Here is a 24,222-nt window from a genome sequence, read left to right on the forward strand (position 1 = left end):
TTTGACCAGCAGGGGTCGCCCTGCTCCAGCTTGTTTTCCTGTGATGACATTCCTCAGGTCTCTGATGTGTGAAGGAACCTCAGGAATGTTCTTCCATGTAGTTTAATCTCAGCACAACAGATTGTGAGTCCTGTTGGGTCCGTGGTTCCGGCCCAGCGGTGGCTGTCTGAGGGGGAGGCAACAGATGGGCTGAGACCCAGCCGACTCTCGGTCCAGGTGGTTTTAATGTTGCGGCCGCTTTCCTCTGCGCAGCTGACGACTGTTATCGGTAAATAAGGGCTCAAAACCACATCTCCATGGTGACAAGGCCACGAGCTGCAAGATTGGCTGCTACAGAAACGCGTGTTGTTATAGCAACGGTCACGGATCACAGCAGTGGCCGTCGTCGAAGATATGACATCCGAAGTCAGTGCTGTCAGTCCCCGTTGTCATGGTGATTCTCTGATGCAAACGGCTTTGACACAAAAATAAACTAGACATCACAGATAAATAAAATGTAATTAATTCATTAACTAATTAAAATTCTCTCTGTTTTATTCCATGTTTTGGTTTATTAGCCTTTGGTTCGTTTTAACTTATATGTTTTGGATTTTTTAAGGATGCTTACTGTGTTGTACTGGAGAAAAAGATACACACGGCTACCAATAAAGAAACCTGATGGTGCAAGTATGATTGCTCCTGTTAGCTGGTGTGCAGTCAATCCACCTCCATATCCAGCAGCTTGTAGAACCTCCTTCAGCAGCAGAACCTTTCACAGGGAGTCCCTCACATCATCGTGGACTGATTCTGGCCCACTCTCCTTTTAATGCTCATTCCGTTCATTGAGGCTTGCAGGAGATTTCTGCACAGCTCTCTAAAGGTCCCACCACAGCATTTGAATCAGGTTGAGGTCTGGACTTTGACTAGGCCACTGCAACACTTTTATTCTCTTCTTTTTGTATCATTCTGTTGCAGATCTGCTGGTGTATTTGGGATTATTGTTCTGTTGATGACCCAGTTTGGACCAAGCAGTATATCTTGAGTATATGACATCATATCTGGAAACAGGCCCAAATCATCAGCTCTCCACCATTGTGTTTCATCGCTGGTGGGAGGTGTTTAGTGTCGTCCAAACATGGTGCTGTGGATTATGGCCAAACATCTCAACTTTGGTCTCATCTGTTCAAAGGACATTGTTCAGGAGGTCTTGTTCCAGTGAGTGTGCAGTCAGGAGAGGCAGGTAAAGCACAGCCTCACCTTTCAACATGACAAGTAAAATCCCAGCAATAATAAGAGAAAACTAATTTGTGAATTGAAGTGTTCTATAAATTTGTTCTCAGTATGATAACATTTTTATGGTCAAAATGGCTGAATTTATGCAGTGCTGTTTCAAATCCATGGGGGAAAGGGAATAGCTGTGCCTCACCAGTGATGGCGCTGTCACACACTGACTGATGCAGGCAGGTGGAGCATGCCAATTCCTGTCTGTCTTTATATCGCCAACATACATGCTGGATTATACATGTACAAAACACCCTGACGTTCCACAGTCTGTCGAAAATATTTAATGAATGTGTGACATATTTAACCTTTCGGCCATAAACGCACAGTGAAAAAGTGCCAGGCGCGCTGATAGGGTGCAGTGCTGATCTCCATAGGTACAGACAGTTAACAGCAGGTCGCTTCAGCTACGCAGAGGTCAGGGGTCACCCTTTTCAACTGGAGTGGTCCAACTGTAAACAGTTTGGAGTCCACAGGTTTGTCTTGGCATTGAATGGGCAACACAGGCTGAACATTAAAACGAGGGATTGGCCAAAATGAAAAAAATTATCAAGTATAAAACATTTGTTATTCTTGCTATGGGATTGTTGAACATTATGGATTAATTAAAGCAAAATTAAAGCTATTAAAATAATTAAATGTTTCAATTAAGGTCAAAAATGAAATGCAAGCCTCTATTTTGGATTCATGTATTTGTACATCCGAATCCACAGGAGTCTTTGCCTCCCCATCCACGAACCTCACAGCCTGTCACTGTCTTGTTCAGATTCAGTTTTGCAATCTAAGTCCTGCTGCCATATTGTTTTTATGCCCAATGCATAATCTGAGAGAAAAATGAATAAGTTATTTTCCTTGAGGCTGCTAGAACAAGAACAAAGTTCGTTCTGGATTGGACATTTCATACTTCATGAGAACTCAAGTGCAGAACGTCTGGGAAGTCTTTCCTACTGCAGCACACCACCTTTATAGGTGTCTGACACCACACAAGAAATAGGATCTACCCAGAACATGTGTCAAGAACAAGCAGCACAAACAGAATGATGTCTTTTAGATCTTGCAACTCTGGGAGACAGAATAAAATTCTTGGTTCTAGCAGGGTATCCATCAACCTTTAGACACAGAAGGTTTTCTCCTTCAGCTCTTCCAAACAGCTATACTAGTTCATTAAAACTCCTTTTCCACTGGCTCTATTAAGGCAGTGTGGCCCCACTCTACTCGGTCTCTCTCTACTCGACACAGAACCAGTTGTGTTTCCATTGAACCACTGACGGCTGGAGCTACAGCTTGAAGCCCTGCCGTCAGGTCCCTGTGTTGCTATTAATACTAGTGTGTGATATTGTCTCATTAAAGTAATCTGTATGAAAAAATAAACAGAAATAAATAGAAAATAAAAAGATAAATGAACTAAATACTAATAATGTTTGTATCGTTCTTTATGCAAGAATGTCTTATAGATGTTTTTGCCAGAACTTATAAAATAAGGCTCAGAGGTTTTTTTTGGGCTTCATGAGGAAGTTCTTGTCTTATCCATGGCAATTACAAGGACCAGGATTTTAAAGCCCAGAACCGTGGACTTCTGACCGCAGTGAAGTTAGTTTTAGGTTGGATCTTTGTGCTCCATGGATTCAGCAGGTCTGCCTCCCGTTTGACCCAATGAAGACAGTCTGATTACAGGCAGCTGCTCTGCCTGCTCTCTCCTTCTGCAGACACTGGTTCTCTGAAGGACCATCAATAAATGTCAGAACCAAACACGCTGCTTCATGGTGGTTTTGTTTTGTGTGTTTTGGGGGAAGTGTTTGTGTGTCTGAACACCTGATTTTATATGTGATCAGCTGGTTTAGGATGTTATTAACTACAGTGCCCCCTACCTGCGTGTAATTCAGAAAGCTTTCTTTTCTTTTAGCCTTCAGGCTGGTTTATGATTTGTAAAAAGTAGAATTATGTTTGGGTTTGACCCGCTCCGACCATTGTGGTCCTTAATATTATTGTAGTCGCTTGAGATTTATTAACTTGTCCCTGCACGAACTCTAGGAAAACCTTCTCATTTCTCCTGGTCCCATGGCCAATCAGTGAACAGCAGACTACTTATGTCACAGGTAGCCCTGATTCAGCCCCGATCGGACCTGCTCAGGAGGTTCAAAAACTAGGTACTGTATGGAAAAAAACAGTAATGGAAATGCTTGCAAAGCGGGTCGAGTGGAGCTGACCTAAATAGAGCCAGTGGAAAAGGCGCATATTTTTCTAACTGTTCTGTCATGATCTTTAACCTTTAAGCTCTGAGCAATGCAGATTCTGCAATGGAGCCCTTGTGATTTTGTAACTTCTGTTATCTTTGCATGGTTTGATCTTGTGGTGAATTTGAGGGGATGTTCTCTTCTGGGAAGATTAGCAGCTGACTTTAATTCAGGTCTAAATGAAGCTGCTCATACCTGCACGAAATCAAGGCAAACGACTACTAACACTGTTCTGTTGGAACTAGTGGCAGGGGTGGAGCTTTAATTTTGTTTTTAACAAGATTAGGATGAATTATCTTTCCTTATCTATTGCCTAGACAGGTGTTCACTGGGTACCCATGCCCTCTATTTTTATGTCCTTAGTTAGGGTCCAAATAGACTCATGGGTAAGAAAAGATATGATAAATATTTCTGAGGTCCTGTATAGAATAGGGATAGGTCTCAGCTCTGAAAATGAAATAAAGGAATTTTTAATAACATTTAAATGTTTCTGTAAATAAATAATATGGAAAATCCCTGTTTTCCTGGCTTGACTTTCCTGCTGTGAAATGTATTTGAAGTCACTGATAAACACCAGAGACTAACAGTTAATTCTTAAACTTTATTCAGATGCAATGCTGAATTTCAACAGAATCCAGACTCACAGTAAACAGTTAAACTGCACAGTTTATTGAAGTTCCAGTACAAGAGCTCTGGTGTACTTTCCATGAAACTTCTCCAAACATCTTGTAGTCATAAGTGGTCACAAACATCGAGGTTCAGCATCACAGTAAGTGAGGTAAATGGAAATCACAAACCCAAGAACAAAAAGCCGTAGACGGCCGCGCCAGAGAAGTCACACAACCCACCATGTCTCATCAACATCAGACCTCCTTCCTGATGACAAGCAGGTGGACTGAGCGTGAGAAATTTCAGTGCATCTGCGCAGTCTGGTGAAGATTCTGGAGTGGACCAGCACCAGACTTCTGATTACTGTCCTAAACTAAGATCCAAAAACAGAAAAAACAAGGAACATGAACCTTATTTGAATTGTTTCGACTTTAAAAGAAGGATGCAGTTACTATACCACCAAGTAAACTATAGAAATATTTTTTAAAAACCTTTAGTTGATGTTGGTGTTTTGGGTTTTTCTCAGAAGAGGTGTTGAATGATGAGTCTTCCTGACTAACTACTAGTTCCTAATAAACCTGTAATAATGCCAGTCATCACGAGTCTGTTAAGAATTTGGGAATCCTTCATCCCAAGAGTTTCCCAGTGGAACATTCCCCAAATCATCCGACTGCTTCCACTGGCTTGCCTTCTTCCCATTCTTGTGCCTGTCTTCTCCAGGTAGGAGACACACAAAGATCTTAACCTTCTATGTTAGCAGCAGGTCACCTTCTTAAAAACTCTGCCTTCCTTACCAATGTACATCAATCATCCTCAGTCACTCCCGACTCTCTGGATCATCATTTTTCTTATTTGGACCGCTTTTTGTAGATCCATACCAAGCTGGGAACATCCTATGCTGCTGTTGTGGTGATACCTAACTGCTTGTAATTCTTCAAACTCGAGTCCAGAAAGTATGTTTGGTGCACAGTCCTGCTAATTACCGTATTAACTTAAACTGTCTTTTGTCATGATGTTACGGCTGATTTATGGATGTTTGAATAAAAACCTGGTTCATGCACTTGTCATAAAGAAAATTAGCCAAAAAGACAGGTTTTGATTATGCAGCCAATGATTAACAGGGCATGCTGGTTGGACATGATTAGAAAGAAAACTTTTAGATAAATGTAAATATAACCAGCCTTAAAGAAGCAGATGTTTTAGATCCTATTCGAGCCCGGCTGGCTGTACCCCAGCATTTCTTTAAACTAAGCTAAGCTAAGCTAAACTAAGCTAAACTAAGCTAAGCTAAGCTAAGCTAAACTAAACTAAACTAAGCTAAGCTAAGCTAAGCTAAGCTAAACTAAACTAAACTAAGCTAAGCTAAGCTAAACTAAGCTAAGCTAAGCTAAGCTAAGCTAAGCTAAGCTAAGCTAAGCTAAACTAAAATAAGCTAAACTAAGCTAAGCTAAACTAAGCTAAGCTAAGCTAAGCTAAGCTAAGCTAAGCTAAACTAAGCTAAACTAAGCTAAGCTAAGCTAAGCTAAGCTAAACTAAGCTAAGCTAAACTAAGCTAAGCTAAACTAAGCTAAGCTAAGCTAAGCTAAGCTAAACTAAGCTAAGCTAAGCAGAACATGCACATGGGTGAAGTTGGCACTATCTGAACTTAAACAAACAATCACGTTTATATAACAAAATGAATAATTTCCCTTTTCAGACTCTTTGGTGTAGAAGGAGTTTGGGTTCCATTTACTTGAGAAAATGGACCTCATGTTCTGGGAATTGTCAAACCCAGCTTAACCGGGATGTAGTTTGTTGGTGACCATGTTAACTAGCATGCTATTAGCAATGCAAGCTTGTAATGAATTTTGCTCAGTAGAAGTTAGATGGCACGTGTGACATATTAAATTGTTATCACTACTACTGATAGAAGTCCAAATAAACATGTAATTTTTGCAGCCATCAAAGGTTTTTACATGCCAGGCCGCTATATTGGATTTTGAGATGGGAAAACACAGTTTTAGGTAGGTAGTAGATGTGATGGAATCACAAACGGTCTGTGAGATCAAATCAAAGCTGGCCTGTGGATTTAAGGCAAAAACACGCCAGGATCACCGCAGGGGGCTGCGCCACTCACATTTTTTCTTTCCAACTAACAGACATTGGACAGGTTGCAGTGAAGTGAGCTGAGATCAAAAAGATCAGTGGATGTCAGGCAAAGTCAGTTTCTACAGTGATGGTGATGCTTCAAATAGACCCCAACTGATAAGGCGATGCGCCACTGATGTGTTTATCCTTTTAAACTGGAGTTGCCTGACACACAAAGAGCAGTACGCACTGTATGCATACTGCTCTTTACTTCTGCCTCTGGGATTTCTCAACCCCCGAGGCAGCTTGGAGAGGTTCGCACTTTTGTGGCTTTATGATGGAGCTGCCTTGAGAAAGAATCTTTTGTTTTGCCTATCTAGAAGCTTATCTGTGGATAATCATCAGGCTTTCTTGGAGAAACTCCACACAGGTCCAATTGGGCCCCACTGTGACACCTCATGTTGAGGCTACCACATTTCTTGCGTTTTACTGGTTGTCCATCCCTTCTGTTGTCCTCATTTTCTCCTTCAGAGCCTCACATGGTTCCTTCACTTTTGCTGGTACCTGACATAGTTGGATGCAACTATTTCTGTGGTTCACAACATGGTTCTGAGTGACATACGTCCCAAAGGACGTATGTCACTTCAGTGGGCTCTTGAAATGCTTGCTAATATATATATATATATATATATATATATATATATATATATATATATATATATATATATAGTAGTGCTAATGTGGTTTATGCTAACATCTATATACAGACCAGCAGGATGTTGGTAAAAAGCAGAAGGCAAAATAAAGCAGAAAATATATAAAACTAATGTGATTATAAAATATACTCTTACATCATACAGCAATAGTTCTTCTAGATTGTCTATGTACCAAATTTACACAGTATCTTTGGCTAAACACTACACACAGTTCAGTATCAAACTTTATATTCTCCTTCTTGCATTAGCACACACACCAACACACAGATTAAAAAACAAACCCTGACATATATTATTTTTTTTAAACTTTTTGACTCTAAATCTCAGATTTCATGAACTCAGAGTCTTTAAAATATGAAAATAAATAGACATTTGCTCATATTTAACAAAATTGCATTGAACAGTTTCATTATGTGACATGTTACATCATAACATTTAACCCTGACAAGAATTTCTCCATGTATTCCTCCTACAAACATCTTCCAGAGGTACCTGTAGTCATACAGACCTGCAGCAGCCCTTGTGAGCAGATGAAACAAACATCAGTATTTGTCATCAGTGTCATCCTTAGTAATGAGAAACATTGAGGTTCTTCTCCTCTCCTGACTGATCCACTCTCAGATCTAAACTACCAGAATGTCATCACTGGATAAGAGGCTCACTTTGTCATTTAAAGGATAAAAGTGCCACAGTTTAGTTGAATCTGCTGCCGACATCTCATTTTAAACTAAGCAGTGATGAGTGCAGACTTCTGATTGTGTGCTGTCACCACTTCAGATGCCAACAGACATTTATAAATGTTGGGAAGTGGAACGAACACAAACGGAGCTACAGCCCTGTGTAAAAGTCTTCATGCAGTCTTCAGTTCTTTGCTTTTTGCTTTCAGTGAGCTGAGAATATTTTAAACAGGTACATTTAATCAGGCTTTACTGAAAGTCTTTACTCTTCATCCAAACAAAGTGTTCTCATTAGCAAGCTTTTTGTTTTTTTAATGACTCGCTAAGATAAATAAAATGTGCTCACTGGCCAAAAATCAAAGCACCAAACAGGATGATGTCGTAACTTGGTCCGCATGCAGGCCAGAAATGGGCATAACTAGGGTTTGGTTTTCAAGGAATATCACGGCCACCAGAGGGCAGTAGCGTTGACATCACAAATGGTAGGATAGCAGGCAGTAACCGCAGCATCCAACAGTCAATTGGAACAGTGATAGAAGGTCAGCTGACTCAGAGGATACCTTGTATATGTTTAGAGGATATTTGTACTCTATGCTGAGCAGTACAGAATCCTGTGACATCTGGAGATAGGTACTGGACTCTTTCCGGCACCCTAAATGTCATTTTGCACCATTTCATAATGAAAGGCCTCAGCTAGATAGCAGATTCACCACCCGCAGCATGGACTGCCGTTAAAACCAGAGCAGAGACAGCTTTGTTTGGAGTTTTACTGTAGCTGAGAGGCATGGCCTGATAACAAGTGGTGTTTTATCATGTTCAGTGATGAACCTCAGGTCATCCCCACATTACCACAGGTAACCATCATGTGTGAGTCAATGGTAGTTTAGAAGGAAGTAGACCAAGCCTGACAAACTCTTCAAGAGTCATCCTGGTGTTTGTTTTGCGTCATGGTTCTTAGGGACTTCAAGTCACTTCTTGTAGAAGTGATTCAGGAGAGCCTAACATCACAGCACTACCTCAGAGACACCCTGTGTCCTCATGTCTTACCCCTCCTCTCGGAGGGAGGCTTCATCGTGTCTAAAATCCCATCTCTGTTGTCCATCTGGTCTGATTCTAGCAACATGATGGACTGAGATTTCAACACACGCAGCTTCATGTCATTTGGTGCTGAACATTTCATGTTCTTGAATATAAGTGTGGTTTATTCATGCTTATCCTTTGCATTTTTGGCATTTTATAGACCCAACAGATAATAGTAGTTGATTAGCTCGGATTACTGAATACTACAGGATTGTATCCTTCAACATGTGCAATCATTAACTGAGCAGCATAGTGCTGCAGGAAAAAAGACATATTTTAAATCTGGACTGTATTTGATGACCACTTGTTCAAAGGTAGACAAATGCAAGTAAAGAAATAAAAAACACTACAATCTTAGAAACTGATGGATCCAATATTTGTTTGGCACTTTTGTTTTAGAGATTATGATAACCATCATTAGATGTTCAACATAAGATATAATATACAGTATATTGGCTTCTACTAACCTGGTAATTAGCAGATAAATGACAACCTTTTAACACTGGAAAACCTTGTTAAGCACAGTGCTGTGGAGACATGGGAAATCTCTTGATAATGCCTCTTCTTCTGTCTCAACCAGAGCAGATGTGCTCTGGTTGAGACAGAGGAAACTAAAAAAAAAAATAAACCAGCAACAGTGATGATTTAGATGTCTGTGGTGAATCAGCCTCCTAGAGGATGTTGAGGCTATTTGATCAGAAAGGTACAGAAATCCTCCAAGGTGCAATCATAGTCTCCCAACAGTCCTGTCATTTGGGTGACGTTGGAGAGACAACTGATATTTTATGCCACAAACATGTGAGCTGAGCCAGTCTACCTGCAGATGAGATGGAGTCACTTTTCCACCAGGAAACACCACTCCTGTGGTATTTGATGTCAGTCACAGGGGGTTCTGCTTTGTAAAGATTTGGAGCAGACTTGTGAAGCTCTTGAGAGGCCTTTGACCCACACAAACCAGCAGAAAGTTTCCTCTGCAGTAGGTTTTTTATGGGGTAAGAACCCTGTCAAAAACAACGTGTATATAAAGATGGAAATGTGTGCATATTAGTCAATAGTTGTGCATAAGTAAAATCCAAAAGAGGTTTGTATATTTTCTCTATAAGAATACAAAATAAAATGTTACAACTTCAAGAAATTACAAACACAAAGTTCAAGTTTACAGTTGTGGTTTATTCTTTATGAATACAATATGCTATAACAGTTTATGAATACGATTTATTTTCTATGAGAATATGAATTTACATCAACGACTTAGTGTCACGTGATCTCAGGCTCAGGATATAGTGGGTGGAGTTATACAATGATGTACAGTAGGTGGCGCTATGCATCTCTGAATTTGTTGCGAACCGCCAGCAGAAGAGACGAAGAAGAAGCAGCAGCACTAGCGCCAAAAGAACGGACCAAGAAACTACGGTACAAAGTCAGGTAATGTTAAAAATGTATATATGTCTTAATGTCGTTAATATATGTTCTTGGTCCGTCATATTGGCGCTAGTGCTGCTGCTTCTTCTTCTTCTCTTCTTCTGGTGGCGGTTCGCAACAAATTCAGAGGTGCATAGCGCCACCTACTGTACATCATTGTATAGCTCCACCCACTATATCCTGAGCCTGAGATCACGTGACACCAAGTCGCTGATATAAATTCATATTCTCATAGAAAATAAATCGTATTCACAAACTGTTATAGCATATTGTATTCATAAAGAATAAACCACAACTGTAAACTTGAACTTTGTGTTTGTAATTTCTTGAAGTTGTAACATTTTATTTTGTATTCTTATAGAAAAAATATACAATACCTCTTTTGGATTTTACTTATGCAGAACTATTGACTAATATGCACACATTTCCGTCTTTACATACACATTGTTTTTGACAGCGTTCTTACCCCATAGTTTTTCAGGCTGCTCTCACACATTCGTATTTGTTTAAACTCAACTTGGGTTAAATGCTTCTGCAGAGCTGTTGACACATTTTTCCCACTGTTCGCACCTGAGCTTTGGCCAAGTATTTCAGGTCTGCTTCTAGACCCACTTAAGGTCAGGCCTTCAGGTTCTGATCCACAGTCAGAACAGCATCTCCTTCCATTATGACAACATCAGAGATTCAGACTTAAAAGGTTGCAGCAGGAAGGCAGTTTTTCCTGAATTGTGGAAATTATTGCTCAGGTTTGTCTTTCTATGGACCTCTAGAGATCAGATGCATGAAGCTTGACCAGATGCAGGTAAAAACTGGCAGAGTTGGACTAACACCTGGTATCTACACAGTAAGATATTTGTGAAGCATGTTGTGAGCTGAGCAGGGTTTTCAGGGGATGGATGTCAACTGAAAAATCTGTGGTGGACAACTAGAAAGTTGTTGCTTGGACTGATATTCTCTAACAGATTTCAATAAATCATAATTTCACTTCTTGGCTAATGAACTTTTTCTGGATTATCCTTGAATCCAGGTATACTAAGCTGGATGTTTTAGATTGGGTCATAGTTTAATTGAGTTGTTCAGAAACAGTGTGAATTCTTCTCTGTTTGTTGGGGATCATTGTTCTGGAGGACATCAGTAGAACTCTTAATAAATCTGGACCTTTGTGAGGTTTCACTCTGAGCTAACAGGCGGTACCTGTTTTGGATCAGACTGTGGTGACTGACAGCAGCGGACTGGGACACAGCTGACTGTCGCTCTCCACTCGGGTCCCGTGCGTCAGCAGTTCCTCCACCGTAGTCCAATCATCGAGCAGCTTGCTGTTCCTCAGCCGGTTCTGCTTCAGGTGGCTCAGCTCCAGCACCATCTGAGATGACGCCACCCCCTGGCATCCACCCAAATGCTCCTCCACCCCGCCTCTTCTCTCTCTGTGTTGCCGTGACAACGCCATGTGACGTCTCCTTTCTGTCCGACTCCAGTATCTGCCCGCCCACCGACCGTCCTCCCATTCGTCCTCGCCCTCTTTCGACCCGTCCCCTCGCATCTCTTCATCTGTTGTGACCTCACTGCGCTCCCTGGCCAATCGGTAAGCTCTGGCTCTGAGAAGCTGATTCCTAACTGACTTCTGATTGGATAGCCTGGAGCGGGGAGATGTTGGAGATCGAGGGCTACGTTCTGGTGCTCCCAGTGTACTGTAAAAAGGACTGCAGGAACTTTTAGGTTTTTCCATGAGACTCCCTAGAGTCTGAAAGCCCCGCCAGTCTGAGACTCCACTGACTCCACTGGAGGCAGATCCAGGACTTTTAGAGAGGGAGTCCTCCTCCCTGCTCCGGTTCAAGCCTTGATGATTGATCAGACTTACTCTGTCTAGGCTGACGTGACCAGTGGGATGACAGTTACTGGGATAACTGGCCCTGCTCCTTGGTCTCATTGTGTCACTGCTTGGACCTGGATGGTTGTTCTGGTGAGTGTTTCTCAGAGCATTTGGATCCGTCATATTGGGATGACTTGCCCTGCGGCGTCCTTGTCCTTCACTCAGATCTGTTATTGTTCGACTCCTCCCTGGAGCCTCCATCTTTCCAATTCCACCCTGCTGTTGCTGCTCCAACCACAGCGCCCTCCGCTGGCAGGGCTCAGTGCGACTACCTGCACACAACAAACAACCAAGGCTCAATCCTTAAACTTTGTTTGGTGATTGGTGCTAGTTAGTATGTGTTTAGCTAAAGTTGAACAAAGCCAGTAGTGAAAGGTCTTGCAAAGCAAAAAGCTCAGAGGCAGGAATTCAGGTTCTCGAGGGTTGCTGTCCTGCATGTTTTAAATGTGTCCCTGCTCCAAACATTTGATTCAATGGCCAAATTTTCGCTTCAGTCTGTCACCAGGCTCTACAGGAGCTTCCTCGTTACCTGCTAACAGGAACACACTGAGGACCAACCTTCAAAGACCCAAAATTGTCCACTCTGGTTATAGACCTTTATGCATTCATTTTTTCAGCTTTACTTACCGATAGAGGGTGATGGGGGCGTGTGGTGGCGAGGTAAAGTGGGACTTCTCTCAGCTCTGTGGAAGTGAACCATTGTGGTCGTGCTGTTTCCCACAGAGCACCGGGATGCCTGAGGTGTTCCAGAGTGGGTCATTGGGGTCGTCTCAGGGATGGACTCCAAATCCCAGCGTCCTCTCTGCTCCCTAGGGGAGTGGCCTGAGCGGAAGTGGTGAGCTTGTCGGTGAATGTGGCTGCTTGGAATCTTGTGTAGCCGTCTGTGCTCCCCCGTGCTGACGCTGTGGAAGCCGGAGTCACTGGGTTCAGACGAGATCAGCGACTCCGAGGACGAGGAGGAACCTTGGGAGGAAGGGGTGTGACCCGGCAGCGATGACATGGCATCTGTCTCAGCTTCCGAGAGTGCCACCCTGTGGTGTGGGCTGTCGGGCCCACATCCTAACCCACTGTCGAGCTCACTGAGGGGTAGGTAGCTGAGAGGACGGTCAGGCCTCCAGGGAGGACGATAGTCGGACTAAAAAGACAATAAAAGTGGTTTGAGTTGGGGATGGAGATAATCAAAATGTCAAAGCTTTCTCTATGAATTAAAGCTGCAATGTTGTGTATCTTTTAAGGATTGTGCAGTTTGCAAACCAACAGATTATCATCATCTAATGAACTACAGCTTCTAACTGTTGACCAATGATGAACGCACACATGTTGGTTTGGTTCCGCTGACTTTGGTGTTTCTCCAACAAGGAAACTATGTTGACCCAGTTTGAGAATGAGAGGTCACCTAGGTTACAGAACTAGCACAAAACATGGATCTCCTGTACCTGTCTGGGAAAATTCTTAGGCTTTCCTTCTTCTAAGCTGTAGCAGCCAATCAGACAACTCTCTGAGTTCGGCTGGTAGGGCAGCATCTCTGGACCCTGCAAGAGAAACCCAGGTCAGAATGGCAGAACAGAACATTATACCCAGATTAAACTGAGAGCAATAAATAAAAATACAATCACCTGGTAGTCCAATCTGTCCAGGTGGTCCAAGCTGTAGGAGACACTGGGCAAGTAGTTGTTACCTGGATGCAGGTCATTCGATGCTGTGGGGAGGTAGCCATTGGGCAGATAGACATCAGGTGACATCATCATGTGGCTGTTGGCAGGGTATGGGTCAGGTGACACAGCCATGTGCCCATAGTAGCTCCTGTATAAAAGAAAGGCCGGCTACTTCAGGCATAAAGAGCCAGGCAGGATGAGTTATGAATGGAAAAACCTGTAATCTGAGCTTGTTCTGCACAGACAGCTATCTCACCAGAACCATTCATATTTATGAGTGGACCACAGGACTCAGTACACGGAGCTCTGTATTTCTGTGTGCCAGAAGTTACATTTATCAGTCATCATATCCTCATATTTCATCTCATCACTGCAGTCTGTTCACATTATATTGTGTATATGTGTACAATGTATATTGTACACATATATGTATATTGTACACATATGTGTATATTGTACACATATGTGTACAATATACACATATATATTGTACACATATGTGTATATTGTACACATATATGTATATTGTACACATATATGTATATTGTACACATATGTGTATATTGTACACATATGTGTACAATATACACATATATATTGTACACATATGTGTATATTGTACACATATATGTATATTGTACACATATGTGTACAATATACACATATATATTGTACACATATGTGTATATTGTACACATATATGTATATTGTACACATATATGTATATTGTACACATATGTGTATATTGTACACATATATGTATATTGTACACATATGTGTACAATATACACATATATATTGTACACATATGTGTATATTGTACACATATATGTATATTGTACACATATATGTATATTGTACACATATGTGTATATTGTACACATATATGTATATTGTACACATATGTGTACAATATACACATATATATTGTACACATATGTGTATATTGTACACATATATGTATATTGTACACATATATGTATATTGTACACATATATGTATATTGTACACATATATGTATATTGTACACATATGTGTACAATATACACATATATATTGTACACATATGTGTATATTGTACACATATGTGTACAATATACATATATGTGTATATTGTACACATATATGTATATTGTACACATATGTGTATATTGTACACATATGTGTATATTGTACACATATATGTATATTGTACACATATATGTATATTGTACACATATGTGTATATTGTACACATATATGTATATTGTACACATATGTGTACAATATACACATATATATTGTACACATATGTGTATATTGTACACATATGTGTACAATATACACATATATATTGTACACATATGTGTATATTGTACACATATATGTATATTGTACACATATGTGTACAATATACACATATATATTGTACACATATGTGTATATTGTACACATATATGTATATTGTACACATATATGTATATTGTACACATATGTGTATATTGTACACATATATGTATATTGTACACATATGTGTACAATATACACATATATATTGTACACATATGTGTATATTGTACACATATGTGTACAATATACACATATATATTGTACACATATGTGTATATTGTACACATATATGTATATTGTACACATATGTGTACAATATACACATATATATTGTACACATATGTGTATATGTACACATATATGTATATTGTACACATATATGTATATTGTACACATATGTGTATATTGTACACATATATGTATATTGTACACATATGTGTACAATATACACATATATATTGTACACATATGTGTATATTGTACACATATATGTATATTGTACACATATATGTATATTGTACACATATATGTATATTGTACACATATGTGTATATTGTACACATATATGTATATTGTACACATATGTGTACAATATACACATATATATTGTACACATATGTGTATATTGTACACATATATGTATATTGTACACATATGTGTATATTGTACACATATGTGTATATTGTACACATATATGTATATTGTACACATATATGTATATTGTACACATATGTGTACAATATACACATATATATTGTACACATATGTGTATATTGTACACATATATGTATATTGTACACATATATGTATATTGTACACATATGTGTATATTGTACACATATGTGTATATTGTACACATATGTGTACAATATACACATATATATTGTACACATATGTGTATATTGTACACATATGTGTACAATATACACATATATATTGTACACATATGTGTATATTGTACACATATATGTATATTGTACACATATGTGTACAATATACACATATGTGTACAATATATATGTGTATATTGTACACATATGTGTACAATATACATATATGTGTACAATATACACATATATATTGTACACATATGTGTATATTGTACACATATATGTATATTGTACACATATATGTATATTGTACACATATATGTATATTGTACACATATGTGTATATTGTACACATATATGTATATTGTACACATATGTGTACATATACACATATATATTGTACACATATGTGTATATTGTACACATATATGTATATTGTACACATATATGTATATTGTACACATATATGTATATTGTCACATATGTGTATATTGTACACATATATGTATATTGTACACATATGTGTACAATATACACATATATATTGTACACATATGTGTATATTGTACACATATATGTATATTGTACACATATGTGTATATTGTACACATATGTGTATATTGTACACATATATGTATATTGTACACATATATGTATATTGTACACATATGTGTACAATATACACATATATATTGTACACATATGTGTATATTGTACACATATATGTATATTGTACACATATATGTATATTGTACACATATGTGTATATTGTACACATATGTGTATATTGTACACATATGTGTACAATATACACATATATATTGTACACATATGTGTATATTGTACACATATGTGTACAATATACACATATATATTGTACACATATGTGTATATTGTACACATATATGTATATTGTACACATATGTGTACAATATACACATATGTGTACAATATATATGTGTATATTGTACACATATGTGTACAATATACATATATGTGTACAATATACACATATATATTGTACACATATGTGTATATTGTACACATATGTGTATATTGTACACATATATGTATATTGTACACATATATGTATATTGTACACATATGTGTATATTGTACACATATATGTATATTGTACACATATGTGTACAATATACACATATATATTGTACACATATGTGTATATTGTACACATATGTGTACAATATACACATATATATTGTACACATATGTGTATATTGTACACATATATGTATATTGTACACATATGTGTACAATATACACATATATATTGTACACATATGTGTATATTGTACACATATATGTATATTGTACACATATATGTATATTGTACACATATGTGTATATTGTACACATATATGTATATTGTACACATATGTGTACAATATACACATATATATTGTACACATATGTGTATATTGTACACATATGTGTACAATATACACATATATATTGTACACATATGTGTACAATATACACATATGTGTACAATATACACATATATATTGTACACATATGTGTATATTGTACACATATATGTATATTATACACATATGTGTACAATATACACATATGTGTACAATATACATATATGTGTACAATATACACATATGTGTACAATATACACATATATATTGTACACATATGTGTATATTGTACACATATATGTATATTGTACACATATATGTATATTGTACACATATGTGTATATTGTACACATATATGTATATTGTACACATATATGTATATTGTACACATATGTGTATATTGTACACATATGTGTATATTGTACACATATGTGTATATTATACACATATATGTATATTGTACACATATGTGTATATTGTACACATATGTGTATATTGTACACATATGTGTACAATATACACATATATATTGTACACATATGTGTATATTGTACACATATATGTATATTGTACACATATATGTATATTGTACACATATGTGTATATTGTACACATATGTGTACAATATACACATATATATTGTACACATATGTGTATATTGTACACATATATGTATATTGTACACATATATGTATATTGTACACATATGTGTACAATATACACATATATATTGTACACATATGTGTATATTGTACACATATATGTATATTGTACACATATATGTATATTGTACACATATGTGTATATTGTACACATATGTGTACAATATACACATATATATTGTACACATATGTGTATATTGTACACATATATGTATATTGTACACATATATGTATATTGTACACATATGTGTATATTGTACACATATGTGTACAATATACACATATATATTGTACACATATGTGTATATTGTACACATATATGTATATTGTACACATATGTGTACAATATACACATATATATTGTACACATATGTGTATATTGTACACATATATGTATATTGTACACATATATGTATATTGTACACATATGTGTATATTGTACACATATATGTATATTGTACACATATGTGTACAATATACACATATATATTGTACACATATGTGTATATTGTACACATATGTGTACAATATACACATATATATTGTACACATATGTGTATATTGTACACATATGTGTACAATATACACATATATATTGTACACATATGTGTATATTGTACACATATGTGTACAATATACATATATGTGTACAATATACACATATGTGTACAATATACATATATGTGTACAATATACACATATGTGTATTGTACACATATGTGTATATTGTACACATATATGTATATTGTACACATATATGTATATTGTACACATATGTGTATATTGTACACATATATGTATATTGTACACATATATGTATATTGTACACATATGTGTATATTGTACACATATGTGTATATTGTACACATATGTGTATATTATACACATATATGTATATTGTACACATATGTGTATATTGTACACATATGTGTATATTGTACACATATGTGTACAATATACACATATATATTGTACACATATGTGTATATTGTACACATATATGTATATTGTACACATATATGTATATTGTACACATATGTGTATATTGTACACATATGTGTACAATATACACATATATATTGTACACATATGTGTATATTGTACACATATGTGTACAATATACACATATATATTGTACACATATGTGTATATTGTACACATATGTGTACAATATACACATATATATTGTACACATATGTGTATATTGTACACATATGTGTACAATATACACATATGTGTACAATATACACATATGTGTACAATATACATATATGTGTACAATATACACATATGTGTACAATATACACATATATATTGTACACATATGTGTATATTGTACACATATATGTATATTGTACACATATGTGTATATTGTACACATATGTGTATATTGTACACATATATGTATATTGTACACATATATGTATATTGTACACATATGTGTATATTGTACACATATGTGTATATTGTACACATATGTGTATATTATACACATATATGTATATTGTACACATATGTGTATATTGTACACATATGTGTATATTGTACACATATGTGTACAATATACACATATATATTGTACACATATGTGTATATTGTACACATATATGTATATTGTACACATATATGTATATTGTACACATATGTGTATATTGTACACATATGTGTACAATATACACATATATATTGTACACATATGTGTATATTGTACACATATATGTATATTGTACACATATATGTATATTGTACACATATGTGTACAATATACACATATATATTGTACACATATGTGTATATTGTACACATATATGTATATTGTACACATATATGTATATTGTACACATATGTGTATATTGTACACATATGTGTACAATATACACATATATATTGTACACATATGTGTATATTGTACACATATATGTATATTGTACACATATATGTATATTGTACACATATGTGTATATTGTACACATATGTGTACAATATACACATATATATTGTACACATATGTGTATATTGTACACATATATGTATATTGTACACATATGTGTACAATATACACATATATATTGTACACATATGTGTATATTGTACACATATATGTATATTGTACACATATATGTATATTGTACACATATGTGTATATTGTACACATATATGTATATTGTACACATATGTGTACAATATACACATATATATTGTACACATATGTGTATATTGTACACATATGTGTACAATATACACATATATATTGTACACATATGTGTATATTGTACACATATGTGTACAATATACACATATATATTGTACACATATGTGTATATTGTACACATATGTGTACAATATACACATATGTGTACAATATACACATATGTGTACAATATACATATATGTGTACAATATACACATATGTGTACAATATACACATATATATTGTACACATATATGTATATTGTACACATATGTGTACAATATACACATATATATTGTACACATATGTGTATATTGTACACATATATGTATATTGTACACATATATGTATATTGTACACATATGTGTATATTGTACACATATATGTATATTGTACACATATGTGTACAATATACACATATATATTGTACACATATGTGTATATTGTACACATATGTGTACAATATACACATATATATTGTACACATATGTGTATATTGTACACATATGTGTACAATATACACATATATATTGTACACATATGTGTATATTGTACACATATGTGTACAATATACACATATGTGTACAATATACACATATGTGTACAATATACATATATGTGTACAATATACACATATGTGTACAATATACACATATATATTGTACACATATGTGTATATTGTACACATATATGTATATTGTACACATATATGTATATTGTACACATATGTGTATATTGTACACATATATGTATATTGTACACATATATGTATATTGTACACATATGTGTATATTGTACACATATGTGTATATTGTACACATATGTGTATATTATACACATATATGTATATTGTACACATATGTGTATATTGTACACATATGTGTATATTGTACACATATGTGTACAATATACACATATATATTGTACACATATGTGTATATTGTACACATATATGTATATTGTACACATATATGTATATTGTACACATATGTGTATATTGTACACATATGTGTACAATATACACATATATATTGTACACATATGTGTATATTGTACACATATATGTATATTGTACACATATATGTATATTGTACACATATGTGTACAATATACACATATATATTGTACACATATGTGTATATTGTACACATATATGTATATTGTACACATATATGTATATTGTACACATATGTGTATATTGTACACATATGTGTACAATATACACATATATATTGTACACATATGTGTATATTGTACACATATATGTATATTGTACACATATATGTATATTGTACACATATGTGTATATTGTAAATTGTAAATTTGTATATTCTGTAATGCAAAAACAGAACAAAAGAGCAAATTGTACCGGAGTCAAATTCCTTGTTTGTATGAACGAACTTGGCAATAAAGCTGATTCTGATTCTGATTATTTATGCCTTTTGTCCCATTCAAACAGTACCACCAGAATTTTCCAGAGACATTTAGAACCAAAACCTCCTATTCCTAACGTTGTGTCGTTTTCCTAAAAATTAATGAAACTCCAGATTAATTTTACTCTTTCTAAACCCACCATCTCATCTCATTCCATTCCATTTCTTTATTTCCTTCAGCAGAAGACAACCTCCACTGAACCAGTACCAGAATTTTCTGAGGCTCTCCATTTTCTAAATAAAAAAAAATTCTGCTGGATATCTTTGAACTGTCACATTTTCCCGAACGTTTAGCTTATTTTGTTGTTTCTTTGCTTTGCTACAGATTTGCTGCCTCTCTGGGATCTCGAGGATATTCTGAGAGGTTCTGGGGAAACAGGTATGTCTTCTGTGGAAGCTCCTTATCTTGTGGCATCATGTGTGAAGGTAGTATCTGTTTTTAGCTTTTAGACGAATTCTTGTTTTAACAAACCTTAAACTAATGAAGTAAGTTCAACCGTTTGAATCAAGGGTTAATGCAGGATCACACCTAGAACATGCATGACTCCAGACTTAGAAGACTGGAGTTGAGCTTAAGTGATGATTGTGTAAATGAAGCAAATAAACAGAAACTTTATCAGAGAACCTGTTTCTTTGCAGGTTCTGCAGGACTCTACCACATGTGTATAACTTTATGCCTCGTCTTCAGTACCTACCCTGCACTGTAGACGTCTCCTTGGCCTTCCTCCCCCTCCATCAGACCCATCGCTCTCAGGGCCTCCCAGTGTCTTTCTGACGGGATGCTGCACTCGATCGCGCAGTGGGACCGCTGTCTCCTGTGACCATGCCCTCTTTTACTATCCATCTGCACTGTGATTGGCTGGCCGTACTCATCCACAAAGTGGAGTTCCTCCCGGCGCCGGTGATGGGAAGGTTCGTGAGTCTTAGCCTGAGGAAAGGGAACAAAGAAAGCAGAATAAGCCTTTTAAATTTATTTATGAAGATTCGCATGAATTAATTATTATTATTATTATTCATTTCCATCTCTATTCCCCTCTGCCAGGTTGGTATCAAGGACATAAAATAATAATAAAAGAGAAGAAGCAGATATAAAACTACAGATGTATAAAAGACATTAAAACCACTAAAAGTACACAATATAGTCAGAATGACACTTCCAGGAACCAAATGTTAAGAGGTTTCCTAAAAGATTTGAGGATTGGAAGACCCGTATATTACTCCAAAATGAAGTCCAGGAATGAGAAGAATGATGAGAGAAAGTAGTTTGACCAAAGCAGATTTCCTGAATGTTCAGCCCAAGAACCGCTTCTAGCTGGTTTACTGAATCATTACAACATGGATAACCATGAAATATGTTATAAACCAACAAAGAATCAATTTTTATGACATTGTCCTAACTTAGTCAAATGTCATATGTGACAAAATCAAAGTATTAAAATGTAACTTGGCATTTTCAGACGTTTAATTATTTCTAATCAATCTAAAGTTATACAAGTTAACTCTTATTGTTCCACCTGTTATTGGAGCCAAAATTGTGAGTCTATGATGATCCATAAGGCAGTATGCACAAGTTTGCCTTGTTTTTAAGTAAATAGCTTTGAATATATTAAAATGTGAGAACTCTGAATCCACATCTCACAAAGCAGCAGTCAATTATTGTGCAGCTTGTTTATAGTTTGCATAATTACACAAAACTTCATCATCTGCATATATCTGGCAGGTTACATTTGATGGCCAACAGTCTGGTAAGTCATTTATGAATAAGATAAAAAACTTTGTGGCACTCCATAATAGTTGTTGATCATTACTAATTTCTTGTTCTGTGTCTTAACATAGATGACAAATATTATTTGATTCAATTCATTGCACTCAAAGATATTGTTGTTATTAGTATCTGATGGCTTTATTTTGATGGGATGCTGAGTGATCACAGTCCAGCTGCATTTATATGTCCCTGTTCTACATGCATTATTTGGCATTTTTCAAATATTTATAAAGGCACTAAAACATCTCATTGAAATGAATGAGAGCAGAGGCAGCGGCTCAAAATAGCATAATCTTCTATTGATTCCAACAGCTTTATTGACGAGCATGAATGATACAGGTACATCTAAGAAAATTTGAATATTACATAAAAGTGCATAAAATTCATGTATTATATAGAATCATGACACAGAGCGATATATTCCAAGCCTTTGTTTCTTGTAATTTTGATGATTGTGGCTTACAGGTAATAAAACCCCCAAAATTCAGTGTCTCAGGAAATTAAAATACTGTGAAAAAGTTAATTATTGGACACTCATAGTCTCACCCTAATCAGTTAAACACCTACAAAGGTTTCCTGACCCTTTGAATAGGCTCTCACTTGGGTCATAGGTCATACAATCAGACAGATGACTAGAAGACAGTCATTGACACCCTTCACAAGGAGGGAAAGCCACAAAAGACCATTGCTGAAGAAGGTGGTTGTTCTGTATCCAAGCATATTAACAGAAAATTGAGTGGAGGGAAGAAGTGTGGTAGGAAAAGGTGCACCAGCAACAGGGAGAGCCGCAGCCTTGATAGAACTTTTAAACAAAGTCCATTCAAGAATTTGGGAAGCTTCACAAGGAATGAGCTGAGGCTGGAGTCGGTGCATCAAGAGCCACCACACACAGACGGATACTAGACATGGGCTACAAATGTCGCATTCCTGGTGTCAAGCCACTCCTGAACCAGAGACATCAGAAGCATCTTACCTGGGCTGAGGAGAGAAGGAACTGGACTGTTGCTCAATGGTCCAAAGTCCTGTTTTCAGAT

At 36.1% G+C, this 24,222-nt stretch overlaps 1 protein-coding gene and 1 long non-coding RNA gene across 4 annotated transcripts in view; one reads left to right on the forward strand and one right to left on the reverse strand.

The window, feature by feature from the left end:
* On the forward strand, positions 1-22,199 carry LOC124868788. 2 transcript variants are annotated; one of them, XR_007038384.1, is made up of 5 exons: positions 1-496; positions 599-859; positions 955-1,219; positions 21,749-21,802; positions 22,063-22,199. It is a non-coding gene; the product is annotated as an uncharacterized LOC124868788 (long non-coding RNA). The 2 variants fall into 2 exon arrangements; XR_007038385.1 differs by lacking the exons at positions 21,749-21,802; positions 22,063-22,199 and having other exon boundaries at positions 955-4,015.
* LOC124868709 overlaps positions 10,521-24,222 on the reverse strand; it is a 33,938-nt gene continuing 20,236 nt past the window's right edge. For both annotated transcript variants that reach the window (XM_047366239.1, XM_047366232.1), the window contains exons 2-6: positions 22,119-22,351; positions 13,552-13,738; positions 13,372-13,467; positions 12,563-13,070; positions 10,521-12,207 (exon numbers count right to left, since the gene is read on the reverse strand). In XM_047366239.1, the coding sequence (XP_047222195.1) occupies positions 11,270-12,207; positions 12,563-13,070; positions 13,372-13,467; positions 13,552-13,738; positions 22,119-22,351 (1,962 nt within the window). In that variant the 3' untranslated portion in view covers positions 10,521-11,269. The remainder of the gene's footprint in view (positions 12,208-12,562; positions 13,071-13,371; positions 13,468-13,551; positions 13,739-22,118; positions 22,352-24,222) is intronic.

The sequence above is a fragment of the Girardinichthys multiradiatus genome, chromosome 1, assembly GCF_021462225.1.
Source record: "Girardinichthys multiradiatus isolate DD_20200921_A chromosome 1, DD_fGirMul_XY1, whole genome shotgun sequence".
NCBI lineage: Eukaryota > Metazoa > Chordata > Actinopteri > Cyprinodontiformes > Goodeidae > Girardinichthys > Girardinichthys multiradiatus.